This window comes from Argopecten irradians, chromosome 6 (assembly GCF_041381155.1).
Source record: "Argopecten irradians isolate NY chromosome 6, Ai_NY, whole genome shotgun sequence".
NCBI classification, from domain to species: domain Eukaryota; kingdom Metazoa; phylum Mollusca; class Bivalvia; order Pectinida; family Pectinidae; genus Argopecten; species Argopecten irradians.
In genome coordinates this window covers 35,808,342-35,834,535 of record NC_091139.1, presented here as the reverse complement: position 1 = coordinate 35,834,535, position 26,194 = coordinate 35,808,342, and the positions used below count along the sequence as shown (strand labels likewise).

Here is a 26,194-nt window from a genome sequence, read left to right as displayed (position 1 = left end):
CAGACACAGAAACATGTGCAGTGTGAAAATCTTTTCTTCTTCTTTTTTTTTACTGTCAAAACCTTATGAACAAAGGGATTGGCCGATGATGAAAGTGGTCGAGGAATTGAACCCATGTCCTCTTAGTGGGAGAACTCACGACATCCTTAGTGTTACCAGGAACTGGTTAGAAGAGAGTGAAACAAAAAGGAGAAACAAAACTTGTTTACAAAAATAATTTATTACAATAAAGCATGGTTTATCACAGTCGAGGATGCCCTCATTATAGCAAAAAGTTTGTCCGCAGGCAAACACGATTAAAGATATATATATATATATATAGTTACAAACAACAACGAATCACGCTCGCTCACACACACGGTAATACTTTCGCGCTCGATTCAAAGTTACTGTATGACTAAATAAATGTCACGTGTTTCAACATTTTACAAGTAGAAATCATGTCGGTATTCACTCACATGCACCAAATCCTCACATTTCATCAAGCTTTCTTATGTAGTATAAATTATGGATTCTGATCCCTCAAATATTGGCTTCTTTATATTGGACAATAGTGATGTTACTATGGTTATATTTACTCTATCAACGACACCAAATATATCGGGATTTAGACAATTTTGTATTTGTTTTAATCTTTAATTAATTTGAGAGCTTAAAGCAGAAAGTGTCTTTGCATTTCATCGAAAACATTTTGTGAGAACAAATGTCTTAGAATATTTTTTCAAGAAGTCACACTTGAAAGCGAAATGATAGTGGAAATATGAAAATGCATAATTGTATGCATGTGTGTAAAATATATGTATATATGTATTTTTTTTAAAATTATTAATCACTGTTTGTGATGTAAGCAGCGGTTTTTTTTCAACCAAGGACGAGGATAGGAGATGGTTTTAACTCGCTGATAAGGTTACCTAAAATTGATCAGAGTTTCTGAAGTTGGCGTTAGAGTTGTCTCCCTTGGAATATTCTCTGACGCTACTGAACCATGTACTTGCATTGGGATGCCATTTTTCGTCCTACCACACTTGTGGCCGATATATCTTGAGTATATGAATTAAATTTGTAAGCATTTTCTTTATATGTTTTAAATGAGTAGATTTAATAGGCGAACTCAGTGAATCAACATTTTACGCCCACCTAATTTTCATTTCTTCAGTACTGTTGTATTGTTTTGAAATCATTTGAAGCAATAATTAATTTATTAAATAAATTGAACACAAAGTAGATCTTCATCGATTATATCTTAATCACATTATGAGTGGAATTTGCATATTTCTTTTGCTTCAAAACATCCGATTTCATCTTCTGTAAAATAAAATAATTAAAAAAAACACTTAATTTATGAAATTTAGTGTAATCACATTTGCAACAACTGGCAAATAGGTCAAAATGTAGACACTGCTGACGGTCACATATTGTCGTCGTTCTTATTTCTGACAGTGGAACTGTCTTCTGAGCTCTGTTCTGTTAGCCACAATCTGTCTCCTCGTATAGTGTCAAAGTATGTTTGGGGACACATTGAATCTGTCTGTCTCTCTGTCTGGCCTATCAGGGTACAACAGCAATCGGAACTCCTCGGGCATTCTTCAAAGTGATTGCGTGAAAGGTCAGAAGAGTATTTTCCCATGGAACGTATATTTTGAAGTTGAACACTTCATTCAAGCAGATCATTCTGTTATATGTGCATGGTTCTGATCTCCATCATTATGCAGATTGGCGGGATTTTCCTGCGACGTTTCCAATAAGGGTACGGAGTTATCTCCCGTGGCGCCAGTAGTGACACGGAGTTGTCGTTCTTTTTCCTGTACGTCTGTAAGTGTCAGTCATCAGGATGCCGACTTAATTCGTTTACTCTTCCGCCTGTAACACACATATATAGACATTTTACAGGTCGTTAATTGACATATTTATCAAAGGGATTAAAAAAAGCAACCTGTACTTTGTAAAGTCAAAATTACCAACGTGATCATATGATTAGGATTATCAGGGGAATGGGTGTTAAACTGGAGTACTAGAACCCTTTACTCATAAGATCTCAACATAAGTATATAAACCCTACAACACAACATTATTGAACCTGTTTGAAACTTTTTCATCTCTTCCGGTAAATAATATTTGAATAATGGTTTATCGATTATTATTATTGCCTCAAATAATGAAAACGTGTGCATTTTGGCGTAGTAAGATTTTAGTGCAAAAAGTCATGAACAGGTTAGCGCATTTAATAAAGTCATGAATAGGTTATCGCATCCAAAATGTATTTTGGCGCAGTAAGATTTTAGCGCAAAAAGTCGTGAACAGGTTAGCGCAATAAATAAAGTCATAATCAGGTTAGCGCATTCAATAAAGTCATGAACAGGTAAGCGCCTTAATTAAAGTCATGAACAGGTTAGCGCATTCAATAAAGTCAAGAACAAGTTAACGCATTCAATAAAGTCATGAATAGGTTAACGCATTTAATAAAGTCATGAACAGGTTAACGCATTCAATAAAGTCATGAATAGGTTAGCGCATTCAATAAAGTCACGAACAGGTTAACGCATTCAATAAAGTCATGAATAGGTTAACGCATTTAATAAAGTCATGAACAGGTTAGCGCATTCAATAAAGTCAAGAACAGGTTAACGCATTCAATAAAGTCATGAATAGGTTAACGCATTTAATAAAGTCATGAACAGGTTAGCGCATTCAATAAAGTCATGAACAGGTAAACGCATTCAATAAAGTCATGAATAGGTTAACGCATTCAATAAAGTCATGAATAGGTTAACGCATTCAATAAAGTCACGAACAGGTTAACGTATTCAATAAAGTCATGAATAGGTTAACGCATTTAATAAAGTCATGAACAGGTTAGCGCATTCAATAAAGTCACGAACAGGTAAACGCATTCAATAAAGTCATGAACAGGTTAACGCATTCAATAAAGTCACGAACAGGTTAACGTATTCAATAAAGTCATGAATAGGTTAACGCATTTAATAAAGTCATGAACAGGTTAGCGCATTCAATAAAGTCACGAACAGGTTAACGCATTCAATAAAGTCATGAATAGGTTAACGCATTCAATAAAGTCATGAACAGGTTAGCACATTCAATAAAGTCACGAACAGGTAAACGCATTCAATAATGTCATGAATAGGTTAACGCATTCAATAAAGTCATGAACAGGTTAGCGCATTCAATAAAGTCACGAACAGGTTAACGCATTCAATAAAGTCATGAATAGGTTAGCGCATTCAATAAAGTCACGAACAGGTTAACGCATTCAATAAAGTCATGAATAGGTTAACCCAGTTAATAAAGTCATGAACAGGTTAGCGCATTCAATAAAGTCATGAATAGGTTAACGCATTTAATAAAGTCACGAACAATTTGACGCATTCAATAAAGTCACGAACAGGTTAACGCATTTAATAAAGTCACGAACAGGTTAGTGCATTCAATAAAGTCACGAACAGGTTAACGCATTCAATAAAGTCATGAATAGGTTAACGCATTCAATAAAGTCACGAACAGGTTAACGCATTCAATAAAGTCATGAATAGGTTAACGCATTCAATAAAGTCATGAATAGGTTAACACATTCAATAAAGTCACGAACAGGTTAACGCATTTGATAGAGTCATGAATATGTTAACGCATTCAATAAAGTCATGACCATGTTAGCGCATTTAATAAAGTCATGAACAGGTTAGCGCATTTAATAAAGTCATGAACAGGTTAGCGCATTTAATAAAGTCATGAACATGTTAGCGTATTTAATAAAGTCATGAACATGTTAGCGCATTTAATAAAGTCATGAACATGTTAGCGCATTTAATAAAGTCATGAATAGGTTAGCGCATTCAAAAAGTATTTTGGCGTAGTAAGATTCTAGCGCAAAAAGTCATGAACAGTTTAGCGCAATAAATAAAATCATAAACAGGTTAGCGCATTCAATAATGTCATGAACAGGTTAGCGAGTTTAATAAAGTCATTAACATGTTAGCGCATTTGATAATGCCATGAACAGTTTAGCGCATTCAATAAAGTCATGAACAGGTTAGCACATTAAAAAAAGTCATGAAGAGGTTAGCGTAATTAATTAAGTCATGAACAGGTTAGAAAACAAGTTAGCGCGTTAAATAATTTGTGTGCAATGACTTTAATGGCGACATAAACAATATAAAATATGAAATGTACCGCCATCGTATTTTAGAGCAACAATGAGTGCAGAAAACAATCGTTAAAATATGTACATTAACAGTCACTCGAAACACCCATCACTATACGATATCTAAACCTTTTCTCCTGCCATGACCAATCCTTTCCTATTGTTTTATCATGTTAAAGCCCTAAATATGTGTCTATATACACGTGGGTGGCTTCGTCTGTATATAAATACTATTTCCATTCCCATGTGACATTTTCGTAAAAGTGAAACAAACATTGGTTAATACCATTTCACCATTACGAGTACGTCACAGTATTTCGTGGCCGAATCAAGCTTCTGTTATAGATCGATGATTACTAGAGGTCTATAAAACACTATAAAAATCTGGTATAGATAATGGATCGGCTGGTAAACTAGGCTCCATCGCAAAAGGGCGGGCATACAAGATGGCTATACAACCGGAATGAAACAATTATGGCAGACCATTCACAAAGAGAACTAAGTAAGGTTCATTAGATGATTGCAGCACATGAAACGTCGATGTGTTACGCATGTGCAGTCATACTAAACAGCCACTTATCGAATCTGATTTCTACGCATATACAGGGTGTCCCAAAAAACATGTCCCAACTGTGACAGGTAATAACTTTTGCAATACTAAACTTTTTTATGAAAATTCAAAATGATTTGGAAAGCAGGAGTATCCAAATTTAACTTAATTGGGTACCAATGTATCTATAACATCATCATTTTGTGTGATGACATCATAATAGAAATGATGACATCATCGATTATGTCACATTTTGGTGACTTTCTAGCACCATGAAGATTCAGGCTAAAGATATTGAACTCTACAATGCGGTTGGAAAATCCCCTACTTTAGTAAATGAAATGTTATGAAATGTCACCCAGGTATGCAATCCATCTCCAGGAAGTAGATTTACAGAAGTGTGAGTTGGTGAGGAATTTCAGGGACAGAATTCATCATGTCATCGAAAAAGGTCGGATACCTCGCGCCCATTCTTGAAATGAAAGTTATTGATTTTCTGAACAAATCGCAAAATTAGTGAAATATGACTTTCTCTCGATTTTCAATATAAGTATTAACAAAAAGTTATTTGTCCTGGTTGTTATATATCGTTGTACAGAGCAGATCACTACCTTTCTAATGGTATATAGATAAAATTCCTCCGTCTATCAAAACAATTTTTATAAAGCGTCAAACTCGGGACATGTTTTTTTGGGACACCCTGTATACGTTATTCATTAGTGATGTTTATGAAGTCATCTACGTTATTTCTAAACATCGACATTTCAACACCATTGTTCTGCTGTAATTACGTAATGTCGCTGTCACTGAAACACTATTGGGACTATTGAAAGGAGTTCTATATCATATGTCACATGTCACACTGTAGGTAAAAGACTGGAGCAGACGACATTACCTTGCGAGACCTTTCCTCATTAATCTTTCAAAACTTTATGTACAACCTAATGTTCTTTTACAATTAACGACGAACTTAAATACTCGTACAGAAAAAACCGGTTTAGTAACATACATTGCCAGAACTATTTTGTACATATAATGTGAACAGAGTAATACTAGTAACGTGATCCTGACTATTGGGCGTCGACCTAGTGACACCAACTTCATCACCAAGGTAAGATTCATACTATTGCAAGCAAAAATGAAACTCCAGTTAACCCACCCGAGCTAGAAAGGATACATAAACACTGTGGTATCATAATAAGGCTTATCATAATGCGAAATGACTTAATAAGTCCACTTTAATCGGCTATATAGGCTGAAGGTAAGGAAGACCCCATGTACTAGCTTGGTTAGTAAGGTGGCCAATAAAATAAACTGTTACACAACCATTAGACAGATAACACGCCACACTTCTACATTAGACAAAGGAGAAATTATTAGAGTTAGAATAATGATACTATATTCCCATTTTTCTCCCTTCTAAGTCCTTCATGGCATTTTATTCTAAGTTGTGCACTACTCCCTATACATGACAATATAATTCCCACTTGTCGGGGCGAGTAAATTGACTGAACCTTTATCTACTTTACCACTACCCTGGGTACACTCTCATCAACATTCCATATATTTACTTTTGGGAATTTCTAATCTTAAAATTGTCTATATGAAAGCCTAAAGAAGTTAAGGAAAATTCCTTCTTCTGTAAGCCTTCCAATTTTAAGTTAGAATATTCATGAAACTGGATCCAGGTTCTAGTGCTTACTGGTATGATTTCCTAACAATTCAGACAAAACTATGGGGAATTATTTATTTGGAGAGATAGCTTCGGTTTGAGTTACCTTGGAATTCGAAATGACCTAAATGATGGAATGACGTCAGAGTAAAGATGTTGACGGGATCTGGAGACTGGGGCCTGAAGGAGATTCCGAGATTCTCCTAATCCACTGTTTGTCGTGGTCTTTGTCATAAACACTTCCGACTCCAAAGTCTCCACAGCGGGCTCGGAAAACACGTCATTTGTCTGAGAATCGTCCACACCCGAACAAATGTTACAGTGTTCATGGCTTGATGAACTGTCACTATCTCCATCGGATACTTGACTATACTGTTGCCCAAAATTATTGACAAAGTCCACTGGCAGGGAGGATTTTTTCTCTAACTTTGATTGAGTTGATTGGCATTGATTGCATATTTCATTGTAGGTGTCGCCAGCAGCAACATCTGGTCTGAGTAAGTCGACAGAAGGGCTAAGAGAATGTGCTTCTCTCATCACATCCGGAAGTGAATGCTTTTTATTTTTACTTCCGTCTGATCTTTTGGAACATTTCTTTGAGTGCGTTCGACACGACCCCGCCACCACAGGGGGAACATTTTGATAGTGACACAGATGCTGCGGTCCTGCTGCGTGATGCTGTTTCCGGAAACACCGAAGATGATGTGCGTGCGCATTTTGGTCCACAGCATCTTCTGCATCTGTGTTCGGACAGCAAAAACAACAAAGTTTTCTAAAACTGTTCTTGAGTTTGTCCAGAATAGATTTTCGGAGAAGAATATAAATCCACGGGTCTAATGTCTGATTAAGGCTAGCCAATCGGATCACTGTAAGATCGACGATGTAGTTATGACTACCAGTTGCCATGGTGACGACAATTTGGACCTAAAACAAAATATTTTGTATGAATAACACATAAATAATGAAATTAAAGTATAATATTAAGTAAAGGCTAGAATCAAACAGCAACACTTAAAGTGTTCCTTTGATACGCATGTAATTCTTTCGTTATAATACATGTAAGTGCATTTTACTTACATTTTCATCATTATTGTTTTTGATCTATGTGTGCAAGTTAAATCGAATTTATATGATGTAACGGAATCTGTTCAAAAGGTTTTTTTTAATTCATTATGGAATAATTAAATGAGTTACTTCAGTTTACAAATTGATTTCGTTTTTTGCTTCGCCTTCCTTTATGTTTGTTGGCTCGGCATTCAGCAAATCATGTATAATCCTAAAGATATTTCCATTATTCAGAAAGTGAACGGTTTATATGATATAGATGAGGAATGGTATAATACTGTTCAATGCTTAATTCCTGTGAGAGTCATTAGCGTTTCCATCAATACTTAAAATAATCGATATTATTAGAAACAATAAATTATTTAATATTCGTAATGGTGTATTTGATTTGATTAACAGGCTCGAATCATTTCGATACTATGAAATGTTAATTCTTAAAATGGCGTGGTCGGTTTGTAGTATGAAACAGTAAACAAACAAAGTGTTTATTTATTTTTTAATTTCAACTAAGTTAATTGCAAAATTCAAATGTATTTTGCCTATTTCAGCCGTCTTCAAACAAATCCGGTATGGTGAATTTTTTCAACAAAACATGGTGTTGTATTTCCCTAATCCATTAAACATAAAAAAAGGTCAAATTTAGACAAATCTTCCTGTTTTAGTTATATGTATTCTGAATTGGGCGGGCTTGAATGGTAGTGAACACTGGCATAAAATGGTTCAACCAGGGGATGAGTAAGTATAGCCGAATCATGTGATAATTTAAATAATGGATAGGAAATGATTTTTTGTGAAATAATATTTTCAAGGCAATTCCTCAGTACCAAAAATGTTAAAATAAGATGTCTTCTAAACTTCACAAATTGCCTGGAACAAAGAGTTGATATAAGCAAAATAAGGGTTATTGTTTTACATGACTTTCACGTCACCTCCAGTAATATGTCAGTTATCTATGTTCGTATAATTTATCTACTCCAATGACACATTTAAACTCTTAACATTGATGAATGAGGATTGTGTGAACATTGATGAATGAGGAGTGTGTGAACATTGATGAATGAGGAGTGTGTGAACATTGATGAATGAGGAGTGTGTGAACATTGATGAATGAGGAGTGTGTGAACATTGATAAATATTGAGTGTGTGAACATTGATGAATGAGGATTGTGTGATCATTGATGGATGAGAAGTGTGTGATCATTGATGAATGAGGAATGTGTGAACATTGATGAATGAGGATTGTGTGATCATTGATGAAAGAGGAGTGTGTGATCATTGATGAATGAGGAGTGTGTGAAAATTGATGGATGAGGAGTGTGTGATCATTGATGAATGAAGAGCGTGTGAACATTGATGAATGAGGAGTTTGTGAACATTGATGAATGAGGATTGTGTGATCATTGATGAATGAAGAGCGTGTGAACATTGATGAATGAGGAGTTTGTGAACATTGATGAATGAGGATTGTGTGATCATTGATGAATGAGGAGTGTGTGAACATTGATGATTGAGGAGTGTGTGAACATTGATGGATGAGGAGTGTGTGAACATTGATGAATGAGGAGTGTGAGAACAATGATATATGAAAGTTTGTGAACATTGATAATTGAGGAGTTTGTGAACATTGATGAATGAGGATTGTGTGATCATTGATGGATGAGGAGTGTGTCAACATTGATGAATGAGGAGTGGGTGAACATTGATGAATGAGGAGTGTGTGAACATTGATGAATGAGGATTGTGTGATCATTGATGAATGAGGAGTGTGTGAACATTGATGAATGAGGAGTGTGTGAACATTGATGAATGAGGAGTTTGTGAACATTGATAAATAAAGAGTGTGTGAACATTGATGAATGAGGATTGTGTGATCATTGATGAATGAGGATTGTGTGATCATTGATGGATGAGAAGTTTGTGAACATTGATGAATGAGGAGTGTGTGAACATTGATGAATGAGGAGTGTGTGAACATTGATGAATGAGAAGTGTGTGAACATTGATGAATGAGGATTGTGTGATCATTGATGAATGAGGAGTTTGTGAACATTGATGAATGAGGAGTTTGTGAACATTGATGAATGAGGAGTGTGTGAACATTGATGAATGACGATTGTGTGATCATTGATGAATGAGGAGTTTGTGAACATTGATAAATGAGGAGTTTGTGAACATTGATGAATGAGGATTTTGTGATTATTGATGAATGAGGAGTGTGTGAAAATTGATGAATGAGGAGTGTGTGAACATTGATGAATGAGGAGTGTGTGATCATTGATGAATGAGGAGTGTGTGATCATTGATGTATGAAAAGTTTGTGAACATTGATGAATGAGGAGTGTGTGAACAATGATGAATGAGGAGTTTGTGAACCTTGATAAATGAGGAGTGTGTGATCATTGATGAATGAAAAGTTTGTGAATATTGATAAATAAGGAGTGTGTGAACATTGATGAATGAGGAGTGTGTGAATATTGATGAATGAGGATTGTATGATCATTGATGAATGAGGAGTGTGTGGAATATTGATGAATGAGGAGTATGTGAACATTGATGAATGAGGAGTGTGTGAACATTGATGAATGGAAAGTTTGTGAACATTGATGAATGGGGAGTTTGTGAACATTGATGAATGAGGAGTTTGTGAACATTGATGGGTGACTGAGAAGCGTGTGAACTTTGATGAATGATGAGTGTGTGAACATTGATGAATGAGGAGTTTGTGAACATTGATGAATGAGGAGTTTGTGAACATTGATGAATGAGGAGTTTGTGAACATTGATGAATGAGGAGTGTGTGATCATTGATGAATGAGGAGTGTGTGAACATTGATGAATGAGGAGTGTGTGAACATTGATAAATGAGGAGTGTGTGAACATTGATGAATGAGGAGTGTGTGAACATTGATAATTGAGGATTGTGTGATCATTGATGAATTAGAAGTGTGTGAACATTGATGAATGAGGATTGTGTGATCATTGATAAATGAGGAGTTTGTGAACATTGATGAATGAGGAGTTATAGAAAATTGATGATTGAGGAGTGTGTGAACATTGATGGATGAGGAGTGTGTGAACATTGATGAATGAGGAGTTTGTTGAACATTGATGAATGAGGAGTGTTTGAACAATGATATATGAAAAATTTGTGAACATTGATAATTGAGGAGTTTGTGAACATTGATGAATGAGGAGTGTGTGAACATTGATGAATGACGATTTTGTGATCATTGATGAATGAGGAGTGTGTGAACATTGATGAATGAGGAGTGTGTGATCATTGATGAATGAGGAGTGTGTGATCATTGATGAATGAGAAGTGTGTGAACATTGATGAATGAAGAATGTGTGATCATTGAACAATGAGGAGTGTGTGAACATTGGTGAATGAAGAATGTGTGAATATTGATGAATGAGGATTGTGTGATCATTGATGTATGAGAATTTTGTGAACATTGATGAATGAGGAGTGTGTGAACAATGATGAATAAGGAGTGTGTGAACATTGATGGATGAGGAGTTTGTGAACCTTGATAAATGAGGAGTGTGTGAACATTGATGAATGAAAAGTTTGTGAACATTGATAAATAAGGAGTGTGTGAACATTGATGAATGAGGAGTGTGTGAACATTGATAATTGAGGATTGTGTGATCATTGATGAATTAGAAGTGTGTGAACATTGATGAATGAGGATTGTGTGATCATTGATAAATGAGGAGTTTGTGAACATTGATGAATGAGGAGTTATAGAAAATTGATGATTGAGGAGTGTGTGAACATTGATGGATGAGGAGTGTGTGAACATTGATGAATGAGGAGTTTGTGAACATTGATGAATGAGGAGTGTTTGAACAATGATATATGAAAAATTTGTGAACATTGATAATTGAGGAGTTTGTGAACATTGATGAATGAGGAGTGTGTGAACATTGATGAATGAGGAGTGTGTGAACATTGATGAATGAGGAGTGTGTGAACATTGATGAATGAGGAGTGTGTGAACATTGATGAATGAGGAGTGTGTGAACATTGATGAATGAAAAGTTTGTGAACATTGATAAATGAGGAGTGTGTGAACATTGATGAATGAGGAGTGTGTGAACATTGATGAATGAGGAGTGTGTGATCATTGATGAATGAGGAGTGTGTGAACATTGATGAATGAGGAGTTTGTGAACATTGATGAATGAGGAGTGTGTGAACATTGATGAATGAGGATTGTGTGATCATTGATGAATGAGGAGTGTGTGAACATTGATGAATGAGGAGTGTGTGAACATTGATGAATGAGGAGTGTGTGAACATTGATGAATGAGGAGTGTGTGAACATTGATGAATGAGGAGTGTGTGAACATTGATGAATGAAAAGTTTGTGAACATTGATGAATGGGGAGTGTGTGAACATTGATGAATGAGGAGTGTGTGAATATTGATGAATGAGGATTGTGTGATCATTGATGAATGAGGAGTGTGTGAACATTGATGAATGAGGAGTGTGTGAACATTGATGAATGAGGATTGTGTGATCATTGATGAATGAGGAGTGTGTGAACATTAATGAATGAAGAGTGTGTGAACATTGATAAATGAGGAGTGTGTGAACATTGATGAATGAGGAGTGTGTGAACATTGATGAATGAGGAGTTGTGTGATCATTGATGAATTAGGAGTGTGTGAACATTGATGAATGAGGAGTGTGTGAACATTGATGAATGAGGAGTTTGTGAACATTGATGAATGAGGAGTGTGTGAACATTGATGATGAGGGAGTGTGTGTGAACATTGATGAATGAGGAGTGTGTGAACATTGATGAATGAGGAGTGTGTGAACATTGATGAATGAGGAGTGTTTGAACAATGATATATGAAAAATTTGTGAACATTGATAATTGAGGAGTTTGTGAACATTGATGAATGAGGAGTGTGTGAACATTGATGAATGACGATTTTGTGATCATTGATGAATGAGGAGTGTGTGAACATTGATGAATGAGGAGTGTGTGATCATTGATGAATGAGGATTGTATGATCATTGATGAATGAGAAGTGTGTGAACATTGGTGAATGAAGAATGTGTGATCATTGAACAATGAGGAGTGTGTGTGAACATTGGTGAATGAAGAATGTGTGAATATTGATGAATGAGGATTGTGTGATCATTGATGTATGAGAATTTTGTGAACATTGATGAATGAGGAGTGTGTGAACATTGATGAATGAGGAGTGTGTGAACATTGATGAATGAGGAGTTTGTGAACATTGATGAATGAGGAGTGTGTGAACATTGATGAATGAAAAGTTTGTGAACATTGATGAATGAGGAGTTTGTGAACATTGATGAATGAGGAGTGTGTGAACATTGATGAATGAGGAGTGTGTGAACATTGATGAATGAGGAGTGTGTGAACATTGATGAATGAGGAGTGTGTGAACATTGATAAATGAGGAGTTTGTGAACATTGATGAATGAGGAGTTATAGAAAATTGATGATTGAGGAGTGTGTGAACATTGATGGATGAGGAGTGTGTGAACATTGATGAATGAGGAGTTTGTGAACATTGATGAATGAGGAGTGTTTGAACAATGATATATGAAAAGAATTGAACATTGATAATGAAAAGTTTGTGAACATTGATGAATGAGGAGTTTGTGAACATTGATGAATGAGGAGTGTGTGAACATTGATGAATGAGGATTTTGTGAACATTGATGAATGAGGAGTGTGTGAACATTGATGAATGAGGAGTGTGTGATCATTGATGAATGAGGAGTGTGTGAACATTGATGAATGAGGAGTGTGTGAACATTGATGAATGAGGAGTGTGTGAACATTGATGAATGAGGAGTGTGTGAACATTGATGAATGAAGAGTGTGTGAACATTGATGAATGGGGAGTTTGTGAACATTGATGTATGAGAATTTTGTGAACATTGATGAATGAGGAGTGTGTGAACAATGATGAATAAGGAGTGTGTGAACATTGATGGATGAGGAGTTTGTGAACCTTGATAAATGAGGAGTGTGTGAACATTGATGAATGAAAAGTTTGTGAACATTGATAAATAAGGAGTGTGTGAACATTGATGAATGAGGAGTGTGTGAATATTGATGAATGAGGATTGTGTGATCATTGATGAATGAGGAGTGTGTGAACATTGATGAATGAGGAGTGTGTGAACATTGATGAATGAGGAGTGTGTGAACATTGATGAATGAGGAGTGTGTGAACATTGATGAATGAGGAGTGTATGAACATTGATGAATGAGGAGTGTGTGAACATTGATGAATGGGGAGTTTGTGAACATTGATGAATGAGGAGTGTGTGAACATTGATGAATGAGGAGTGTGTGAACATTGATGAATGAAAAATTTGTGAACTTTGATGAATGGGGAGTTTGTGAACATAGATGAATGAGGAGTGTGTGAACATTGATAAATGAGTAGTGTGTGAACATTGATGAATGAGGATTGTGTGAACATTGGTGAATGAAAAGTTTGTGAACTTTGATGAATGGGGAGTTTGTGAACATTGATTAATGAGGAGTGTTTGAACATTGATAAATGAGGAATGTGTGAACATTGATGAATGGAAAGTTTGTGAACATTGATGAATGGGGAGTTTGTGAACATTGATGAATGAGGAGTTTGTGAACATTGATGAGTGAGTTAGGAGCGTGTGAACTTTGATGAATGAGGAGTGTGTAAACATTGATGAATGAGGAGATTTTTAACATTAATGAATGAAGAGTTTGGGAATATTGAAGAAGGCTACACCATGTTATTCCACTATATGTAAGAACAGACAACAACAGTAAGCGTTATACTGATATCTTACTGAAGCATACTCATATTGATAAACATAATAAATAAGTACTATTTTCGTCGGGTACCTCGGAAGAGGACGTAACTTAAATCCTTCTTCAGTGCGACGTCAAATACGTCCTATTCAAGACCAAATACTTAATGGTACTAATGGGTCACACAAGGAAGGTTGACATCTTTACAATAATACACACACACGTTTATATAAACTCAAATGAACTGAATCCATAGACTTTTTACGAAAACATCACAAAACATTTTGTTTGTGTTTGAGTAAAATATATGATTAATTTAGAAAACAATTTTTGATTCAAATGCTCAGTTTTGCAAATCAAAGTATTTGTATTTTAGTCCTCTTTGATATATATAGGACGGACATCACAGTGAACACATGCCAATGCCAACTTAATTTTTGTTCTACTCCAACATTGTTTATTGCGAACACACAACCTATCTAACTATCCCCTATAAAAATACCGTCATACAAAACTACTCAATATTTAAAACATGACTCCCATTTCATGGGGAATGTACACATGTATTATCTAGTTTTGGTATTGTGAATGTACATAGGTATTATCTAGTTTTAGTATCGTAAATGTACACATGTATTATCTAGTTATGGTATTTTGAATATACACAGGTATTATCTAGTGTGGTATTGTAAATGTACACTTGTATTATCTGGTTTGGTATTGTAAATGTACACATGTATTATCTAGTTATGGTATTGTAAATGTATACTGGTATTATCTAGTTTGGTATTGTAAATGTACACTTGTATTATCTAGTGTGGTATTGTAAATGTACACTTGTATTATCTGGTTTGGTATTGTAAATGTATACTGGTATTATCTAGTTTGGTATTGTAAATGTACACATGTATTATCTAGATTTGGTATTGTAAATGTACACTGGTATTATCTAGTTTGGTATTGTGAATGTACACTGGTATTATCTAGTTTGGTATTGTGAATGTACACAAGTATTATCTAGTTTGGTATTGTAAATGTACACTGGTATTATCTAGTTTTGGTATTGTAAATGTACACAGGTATTATCTAGTTTGGTATTGTAAATGTACACTGGTATTATCTAGTTTGGTATTGTAAATGTACACAGGTATTATCTAGTTTTGGTATTGTGAATGTACACAAGTATTATCTAGTTTTGGTATTGTGAATGTACACAAGTATTATCTAGATTTGGTATTGTAAATGTACACAGGTATTATCTAGTTTTGGTATTGTAAATGTACACATGTATTATCTAGTTTTGGTATTGTAAATGTACACAGGTATTATCTAGTTTGGTATTGTAAATGTACACAGGTATTATCTAGTTTGGTATTGTAAATGTACACTGGTATATCTAGTTTTGGTATTGTAAATGTACACAGGTATTACCAGGTATTATCTAGTTTGGTATTGTAAATGTACACTGGTATTATCTAGTTTGGTATTGTAAATGTACACAGGTATTATCTAGTTTTGGTATTGTGAATGTACACAAGTATATCTAATTTGGTATTGTAAATGTACTAGGTATTATCTAGTTTTGGTATTGTGAAATGTACACAGGTATTATCTAGTTTTGGTATTGTTGGAAAATGTACACAGGTATTATCTAGTTTTGTATTGTAAATGTAAGTACACAGTATTATCTGTTTTGGTATTGTAAATGTACACAGGTATTATCTAGTTTTGGTTTTGTAAATGTACACAGGTATATCTAGTTTGGTTTTGTGAATGTACACAGGTATTATCTAGTTTGGTATTGTAAATGTACACAGGTATTATCTAGTTTGGTATTGTGAATGTACACAAGTATTATCTAGTTTGGTATTGTGAATGTACACAGGTATTATCTAGTTTGGTATTGTAAATGTACACAGGTATTATCTAGTGTGGTATTGTAAATGTACACTGGTATTATCTAGTTTTAGTATTGTAAATGTACACAGGTATTATGTAGTTTTGGAATTGTGAATGTACACAAGTATTATCTAGTTTGGTATTGTAAATGTACACAGGTATTATCTAGTTTTGGTATTGTAAATGTACACAGGTATTATCTAGTTTTGGTATTGTGAATGTACACAGGTATTATCTAGTTTTGGTATTGTGAATGTACACAGGTATTATCTAGTTTTGGTATTGTAAATGTACACAGGTATTATCTAGTTTTGGTATTGTAAATGTACACAGGTATTATCTAGTTTGGTATTGTGAATGTACACAGGTATTATCTAGTTTGGTATTGTAATGTACACAGTATTATCTAGTTTTGGTATTGTAAATGTACACTGGTATTATCTAGTTTTGGTATTGTAAATGTACACAGGTATTATCTAGTTTGGTATTGTGAATGTACACAGGTATTATCTAGTTTGGTATTGTAAATGTACACTTGTATTATCTAGTTTGGTATTGTAAATGTACACAGGTATTATCTAGTTTGGTATTGTAAATGTACACAGGTATTATCTAGTTTGGTATTGTAAATGTACACAGGTATTATCTAGTTTTGGTATTGTGAATGTACACAAGTATTATCTAGTTTGGTATTGTAAATGTACACAGGTATTATCTAGTTTTGGTATTGTAAATGTACACTTGTATTATCTAGTTTGGTATTGTAAATGTACACAGGTATTATCTAGTTTTGGTATTGTAAATGTACACATGTATTATCTAGTTTTGGTATTGTAAATGTACACATGTATTATCTAGTTTTGGTATTGTAAATGTACACATGTATTATCTAGTTTTGGTATTGTAAATGTACACATGTATTATCTAGTTTTGGTATTGTAAATGTATACATGTATTATCTAGTTTTGGTATTGTAAATGTACACAGGTATTATCTAGTTTTGGTATTGTAAATGTACACATGTATTATCTAGTTTTGGTATTGTAAATGTACACATGTATTATCTAGTTTTGGTATTGTAAATGTACACAGGTATTATCTAGTTTGGTATTGTAAATGTACACAGGTATTATCTAGTTTGGTATTGTAAATGTGCACAGGTATTATCTAGTTTTGGTATTGTAAATGTACACTGGTATTATCTAGTTTTGGTATTGTAAATGTACACAGGTATTATCTAGTTTTGGTATTGTAAATGTACACAGGTATTATCTAGTTTTGGTATTGTAAATGTACACAGGTATTATCTAGTTTTGGTATTGTAAATGTACACAGGTATTATCTAGTTTGGTATTGTAAATGTACACAGGTATTATCTAGTTTGGTATTGTAAATGTACACAGGTATTATCTAGTTTGGTATTGTAAATGTACACAGGTATTATCTAGTTTTGGTATTGTAAATGTACACATGTATTATCTAGTTTTGGTATTGTAAATGTACACATGTATTATCTAGTTTTGGTATTGTAAATGTACACATGTATTATCTAGTTTTGGTATTGTAAATGTACACATGTATTATCTAGTTTTGTAAATGTACACAGGTATTATCTAGTTTTGGTATTGTAAATGTACACAGGTATTATCTAGTTTTGGTATTGTAAATGTACACAGGTATTATCTAGTTTGGTATTGTAAATGTACACAGGTATTATCTAGTTTGGTATTGTAAATGTACACAGGTATTATCTAGTTTGGTATTGTAAATGTACACAGGTATTATCTAGTTTGGTATTGTGAATGTACACAGGTATTATCTAGTTTGGTATTGTAAATGTACACAGGTATTATCTAGTTTGGTATTGTAAATGTACACAGGTATTATCTAGTTTGGTATTGTAAATGTACACAGGTATTATCTAGTTTGGTATTGTAAATGTACACAGGTATTATCTAGTTTTGGTATTGTAAATGTACACAGGTATTATCTAGTTTTGGAATTGTGAATGTACACAGGTATTATCTAGTTTTGGTATTGTAAATGTACACAGGTATTATCTAGTTTGGTATTGTGAATGTACACAGGTATTATCTAGTTTGGTATTGTAAATGTACACAGGTATTATCTAGTTTTGGTATTGTAAATGTACATGTAACAGTATTATCTAGTTTGGTATTGTAATGTACACAGTATTATCTAGTTTGGTATTGTGAATGTACACAAGTATTATCTAGTTTGGTATTGTAAATGTACACGTATTATCTAGTTTTGGTATTGTAAATGTACACAGGTATTATCTAGTTTGGTATTGTGAATGTACACAGGTATTATCTAGTTTGGTATTGTAAATGTACACAGGTATTATCTAGTTTTGGTATTGTAAATGTACACTTGTATTATCTAGTTTGGTATTGTAAATGTACACTGGTATTATCTAGTTTGGTATTGTGAATGTACACAGGTATTATCTAGTTTGGTATTGTGAATGTACACAGGTATTATCTAGTTTTGGTATTGTAAATGTACACAGGTATTATCTAGTTTTGGTATTGTAAATGTACACAGGTATTATCTAGTTTGGTATTGTAAATGTACACAGGTATTATCTAGTTTTGGTATTGTAAATGTACACAGGTATTATCTAGTTTGGTATTGTGAATGTACACAGGTATTATCTAGTTTGGTATTGTAAATGTGCACAGGTATTATCTAGTTTTGGTATTGTAAATGTACACAGGTATTATCTAGTTTGGTATTGTAAATGTACACAGTATTATCTAGTTTTGGTATTGTAAATGTACACAGTATTATCTAGTTTTGTATTGTAAATGTACACATGTATTATCTAGTTTTGGTATTGTAAATGTACACAGGTATTATCTAGTTTTGGTATTGTAAATGTACACAGTATTATCTAGTTTTGGTATTGTAAATGTACACAGTATTATCTAGTTTGGTATTGTAAATGTACACAGGTATTATCTAGTTTGGTATTGTAAATGTACACAGGTATTATCTAGTTTGGTATTGTAAATGTACACAGGTATTATCTAGTTTTGGTATTGTAAATGTACACAGGTATTATCTAGTTTTGGTTTTGTAAATGTACACAGGTATTATCTAGTTTTGGTATTGTAAATGTACACAGGTATTATCTAGTTTTGGTATTGTAAATGTACACAGGTATTATCTAGTTTTGGTATTGTAAATGTACACAGGTATTATCTAGTTTTGGTATTGTAAATGTACACAGGTATTATCTAGTTTTGGTATTGTAAATGTACACAGTATTATCTAGTTTGGTATTGTAAATGTACACAGTATTATCTAGTTTTGGTATTGTAAATGTACACAGGTATTATCTAGTTTGGTATTGTAAATGTACACAGGTATTATCTAGTTTTGGTATTGTAAATGTACACAGGTATTATCTAGTTTTGGTATTGTAAATGTACACAGGTATTATCTAGTTTTGGTATTGTAAATGTACACAGGTATTATCTAGTTTTGGTATTGTAAATGTACACAGGTATTATCTAGTTTTGGTTTTGGAAATGTACACAGGTATATCTCGTTTTGGTATTGTGAATGTACACAGGTATTATCTAGATTTGGTATTGTAAATGTACACAGGTATTATCTAGTTTGGTATTGTAAATGTACACTGGTATTATCTAGTTTGGTATTGTAAATGTACACATGTATTATCTAGTTTTGGTATTGTAAATGTACACAGGTATTATCTAGTTTTGGTATTGTAAATGTACACAGGTATTATCTAGTTTTGGTATTGTAATGTACACAGTATTATCTAGTTTGGTATTGTAATGTACACAGTATTATCTAGTTTTGGTATTGTAAATGTACACAGGTATTATCTAGTTTTGGTATTGTAAATGTACACAGGTATTATCTAGTTTGGTATTGTGAATGTACACAGGTATTATCTAGTTTGGTATTGTAAATGTACACAGGTATTATCTAGTTTTGGTATTGTAAATGTACACAGTATTATCTAGTTTGGTATTGTAAATGTACACAGGTATTATCTAGTTTGGTATTGTAAATGTACACAGTATTATCTAGTTTTGGGTATTGTAAATGTACACAGGTATTATCTAGTTTGGTATTGTAAATGTACACAGGTATTATCTAGTTTGGTATTGTAAATGTACACAGGTATTATCTAGTTTTGGTATTGTAAATGTACACAGGTATTATCTAGTTTGGTATTGTAAATGTACACTAGGTATTATCTAGTTTATTGTTATTGTAAATGTACACAGTATTATCTAGTTTGGTATTGTAAATGTACACAGGTATTATCTAGTTTGGTATTGTAAATGTACACAGGTATTATCTAGTTTGGTATTGTAAATGTACACAGGTATTATCTAGTTTTGGTATTGTAAATGTACACAGGTATTATCTAGTTTTGGTATTGTAAATGTACACAGGTATTATCTAGTTTTGGTATTGTAAATGTACACAGGTATTATCTAGTTTGGTATTGTAAATGTACACAGGTATTATCTAGTTTTGGTATTGTAAATGTACACAGTATTATCTAGTTTGGTATTGTGAATGTACACAGGTATTATCTAGTTTGGTATTGTAAATGTACACAGGTATTATCTAGTTTTGGTATTGTAAATGTACACAGGTATTATCTAGTTTGGTATTGTAAATGTACACAGGTATTATCTAGTTTGGTATTGTAAATGTACACAGGTATTATCTAGTTTGGTATTGTAAATGTACACAGGTATTATCTAGTTTTGGTATTGTAAATGTACACTTGTATTATCTGGTTTGGTATTGTAAATGTACACAGTATTATCTAGTTTGGTATTGTAATGTACACAGTATTATCTAGTTTGGTATTGTAAATGTACACAGTATTATCTAGTTTTGGTATTGTAAATGTACACAGGTATTATCTAGTTTTGGTATTGTAAATGTACACAGTATTATCTAGTTTTGGTATTGTAAATGTACACATGTATTATCTAGTTTTGGTATTGTAAATGTACACAGGTATTATCTAGTTTTGGTATTGTGAATGTACACAAGTATTATCTAGTTTTGGTATTGTGAATGTACACAGGTATTATCTAGATTTGGTATTGTAAATGTACACAGGTATTATCTAGTTTGGTATTGTAAATGTACACAGGTATTATCTAGTTTTTGGTATTGTGAATGTACACAAGTATTATCTAGTTTGGTATTGTAAATGTACACAGGTATTATCTAGTTTTGGTATTGTAAATGTACACAGGTATTATCTAGTTTGGTATTGTAAATGTACACAGGTATTATCTAGTTTGGTATTGTAAATGTACACAGGTATTATCTAGTTTGGTATTGTAAATGTACACAGGTATTATCTAGTTTGGTATTGTAAATGTACACAGGTATTATCTAGTTTTGGTTTTGTGAATGTACACAGGTATTATCTAGTTTTGGTATTGTGAATGTACACAGGTATTATCTAGTTTTTGGTATTGTAAATGTACACAGGTATTATCTAGTTTGGTATTGTAAATGTACACAGTATTATCTAGTTTTGGTATTGTAAATGTACACAGGTATTATCTAGTTTTGGTATTGTAAATGTACACAGGTATTATCTAGTTTGGTATTGTAAATGTACACAGGTATTATCTAGTTTTGGTATTGTAAATGTACACAGGTATTATCTAGTTTTGTATTGTAAATGTACACAGTATTATCTAGTTTGGTATTGTAAATGTACACAGGTATTATCTAGTTTGGTATTGTAAATGTACACAGGTATTATCTAGTTTGGTATTGTAAATGTGCACAGGTATTATCTAGTTTTGGTATTGTAAATGTACACTTGTATTATCTAGTTTGGTATTGTAAATGTACACTGGTATTATCTAGTTTTGGTATTGTAAATGTACACAGGTATTATCTAGTTTTGGTTGTGTGAATGTACACAGGTATTATCTAGTTTTGGTATTGTGAATGTACACAGGTATTATCTAGTTTGGTATTGTGAATGTACACAGGTATTATCTAGTTTTGGTATTGTAAATGTACACAGGTATTATCTAGTTTTGGTATTGTAAATGTACACAGGTATTATCTAGTTTGGTATTGTAAATGTACACAGGTATTATCTAGTTTTGGTATTGTAAATGTACACAAGTATTATCTAGGTTTGGTATTGTGAATGTACACAGGTATTATCTAGTTTTGGTATTGTAAATGTACACATGTATTATCTAGTTTGGTATTGTAAATGTACACAGGTATTATCTAGTTTGGTATTGTAAATGTACACATGTATTATCTAGTTTTGGTATTGTAAATGTACACATGTATTATCTAGTTTTGGTATTGTAAATGTACACATGTATTATCTAGTTTTGGTATTGTAAATGTACACATGTATTATCTAGTTTTGGTATTGTAAATGTACACATGTATTATCTAGTTTTGGTATTGTAAATGTACACATGTATTATCTAGTTTTGGTATTGTAAATGTACACATGTATTATCTAGTTTTGGTATTGTAAATGTACACAGGTATTATCTAGTTTGGTATTGTAAATGTACACAGGTATTATCTAGTTTTGGTATTGTAAATGTACACAGGTATTATCTAGTTTGGTATTGTAAATGTACACAGGTATTATCTAGTTTGGTATTGTAAATGTACACTGGTATTATCTAGTTTGGTATTGTAAATGTACACAGTATTATCTAGTTTGGTATTGTAAATGTACACAGTATTATCTAGTTTGGTATTGTGAATGTACACAGGTATTATCTAGTTTGGTATTGTAAATGTGCACAGGTATTATCTAGTTTTGGTATTGTAAATGTACACTTGTATTATCTGGTTTGGTATTGTAAATGTACACTTGTATTATCTTGTTTTGGTATTGTAAATGTACACAGGTATAATCTAGTTTTGGTATTGTAAATGTACACAGGTATTATCTAGTTTTGGTATTGTGAATGTACACAGGTATTATCTAGATTTGGTATTGTAAATGTACACAGGTATTATCTAGTTTGGTATTGTAAATGTACACTGGTATTATCTAGTTTGGTATTGTGAATGTACACAAGTATTATCTAGTTTGGTATTGTGAATGTACACAGGTATTATCTAGTTTTGGTATTGTAAATGTACACAGGTATTATCTAGGTTTGGTATTGTAAATGTACACAGGTATTATCTAGTTTGGTATTGTGAATGTACACAGGTATTATCTAGTTTTGGTATTGTGAATGTACACAGGTATTATCTAGTGTGGTATTGTAAATGTACACAGGTATTATCTAGTTTGGTATTGTAAATGTACACAGGTATTATCTAGTTTTGGTATTGTGAATGTACACAGGTATTATCTAGTTTGGTATTGTAAATGTACACAGTATTATCTAGTTTGGTATTGTAAATGTACACAGGTATTATCTAGTTTGGTATTGTAAATGTACACAGGTATTATCTAGTTTGGTATTGTAAATGTACACAGGTATTATCTAGGTTTGGTATTGTGAATGTACACAAGTATTATCTAGTTTGGTATTGTAAATGTACACTGGTATTATCTAGTTTTGGTATTGTAAATGTACACAGGTATTATCTAGTTTTGGTATTGTGAATGTACACAGGTATTATCTAGTTTGGTATTGTAAATGTACACAGGTATTATCTAGTTTTGGTATTGTAAATGTACACTTGTATTATCTGGTTTGGTATTGTAAATGTACACAGGTATTATCTAGTTTGGTATTGTAAATGTACACAGGTATTATCTAGTTTTGGTATTGTAAATGTACACAGGTATTATCTAGTTTGGTATTGTAAATGTACACAGGTATTATCTAGTTTTGGTATTGTAAATGTACACAGGTATTATCTAGTTTTGGTATTGTAAATGTACACATGTATTATCTAGTTTGGTATTGTAAATGTACACAGGTATTATCTAGTTTGGTATTGTAAATGTACACAGTATTATCTAGTTTTGGTATTGTAAATGTACACAGGTATTATCTAGTTTGGTATTGTAAATGTACACATGTATTATCTAGTTTTGGTATTGTGAATGTACACAGGTATTATCTAGTTTGGTATTGTAAATGTACACAGGTATTATCTAGTTTTGGTATTGTAAATGTACACATGTATTATCTGGTTTGGTATTGTAAATGTACACATGTATTATCTAGTTTGGTATTGTAAATGTACACAGGTATTATCTAGTTTTGGTATTGTAAATGTACACATGTATTATCTAGTTTTGGTATTGTAAATGTACACATGTATTATCTAGTTTTGGTATTGTAAATGTACACATGTATTATCTAGTTTTGGTATTGTAAATGTACACAGGTATTATCTAGTTTGGTATTGTAAATGTACACAGGTATTATCTAGTTTTGGTATTGTAAATGTACACAGGTATTATCTAGTTTGGTATTGTAAATGTACACAGGTATTATCTAGTTTTGGTATTGTAAATGTACACAGGTATTATCTAGTTTTGGTATTGTAATGTACACATGTATTATCTAGTTTGGTATTGTAAATGTACACAGGTATTATCTAGTTTGGTATTGTAAATGTACACAGGTATTATCTAGTTTTGGTATTGTAAATGTACACAGGTATTATCTAGTTTTGGTATTGTAAATGTACACATGTATTATCTAGTTTTGGTATTGTAAATGTACAGGTATTATCTAGTTTTGTTATTGTAAATGTACACAGGTATTATCTAGTTTTGGTATTGTGAATGTACACAGGTATTATCTAGTTTGGTATTGTGAATGTACACAGGTATTATCTAGTTTGGTATTGTAAATGTGTACACTGGTATTATCTAGTTTTGGTATTGTAAATGTACACAGGTATTATCTAGTTTGGTATTGTAAATGTACACAGGTATTATCTAGTTTTGGTATTGTAAATGTACACATGTATTATCTAGTTTTGGTATTGTAAATGTACACAGGTATTATCTAGTTTGGTATTGTAAATGTACACAGGTATTATCTAGTTTGGTATTGTGAATGTACACAGGTATTATCTAGTTTGGTATTGTAAATGTGCACAGGTATTATCTAGTTTTGGTATTGTAAATGTACACTTGTATTATCTGGTTTGGTATTGTAAATGTACACTGGTATTATCTAGTTTTGGTATTGTGAATGTACACAAGTATTATCTAGTTTGGTATTGTAAATGTACACAGGTATTATCTAGTTTGGTATTGTAAATGTACACAGGTATTATCTAGTGTGGTATTGTAAATGTACACTGGTATTATCTAGTTTTGGTATTGTAAATGTACACAGGTATTATCTAGTTTTGGTATTGTAAATGTACACATGTATTATCTAGTTTTGGTATTGTAAATGTACACATGTATTATCTAGTTTTGGTATTGTAAATGTACACATGTATTATCTAGTTTGGTATTGTAAATGTACACAGGTATTATCTAGTTTTGGTATTGTAAATGTACACAGTATTATCTAGTTTGGTATTGTAAATGTACACAGTATTATCTAGTTTGGTATGTAAATGTACACGTATTTGTTGGTATTGTAAATGTACACATGTATTATCTAGTTTGGTATTGTAAATGTACACAGTATTATCTAGTTTGGTATTGTAAATGTACACAGGTATTATCTAGTTTGGTATTGTAAATGTACACAGTATTATCTAGTTTGGTATTGTAAATGTACACAGGTATTATCTAGTTTTGGTATTGTAAATGTACACTTGTATTATCTGGTTTGGTATTGTAAATGTACACTGGTATTATCTAGTTTGGTATTGTGAATGTACACAAGTATTATCTAGTTTGGTATTGTGAATGTACACAGGTATTATCTAGTTTGGTATTGTAAATGTGCACAGGTATTATCTAGTTTTGGTATTGTAAATGTACACTTGTATTATCTGGTTTGGTATTGTAAATGTACACAGGTATTATCTAGTTTGGTATTGTAAATGTACACAGGTATTATCTAGTTTGGTATTGTAAATG

At 32.6% G+C, this 26,194-nt stretch overlaps 1 protein-coding gene across 3 annotated transcripts in view; it reads right to left on the bottom strand.

Annotated features, from left to right (window-relative positions):
- Positions 1–207: 207 nt before the first annotated feature.
- LOC138325742 (prostaglandin E2 receptor EP4 subtype-like) overlaps positions 208–26,194 on the bottom strand; it is a 71,984-nt gene continuing 45,997 nt past the window's right edge. For all 3 annotated transcript variants that reach the window (XM_069271599.1, XM_069271601.1, XM_069271600.1), the window contains exons 3-4: positions 6,485–7,302; positions 208–1,860 (exon numbers count right to left, since the gene is read on the bottom strand). In XM_069271599.1, coding sequence (XP_069127700.1) covers positions 1,827–1,860; positions 6,485–7,302 — 852 coding nt within the window. In that variant the 3' untranslated portion in view covers positions 208–1,826. The remainder of the gene's footprint in view (positions 1,861–6,484; positions 7,303–26,194) is intronic.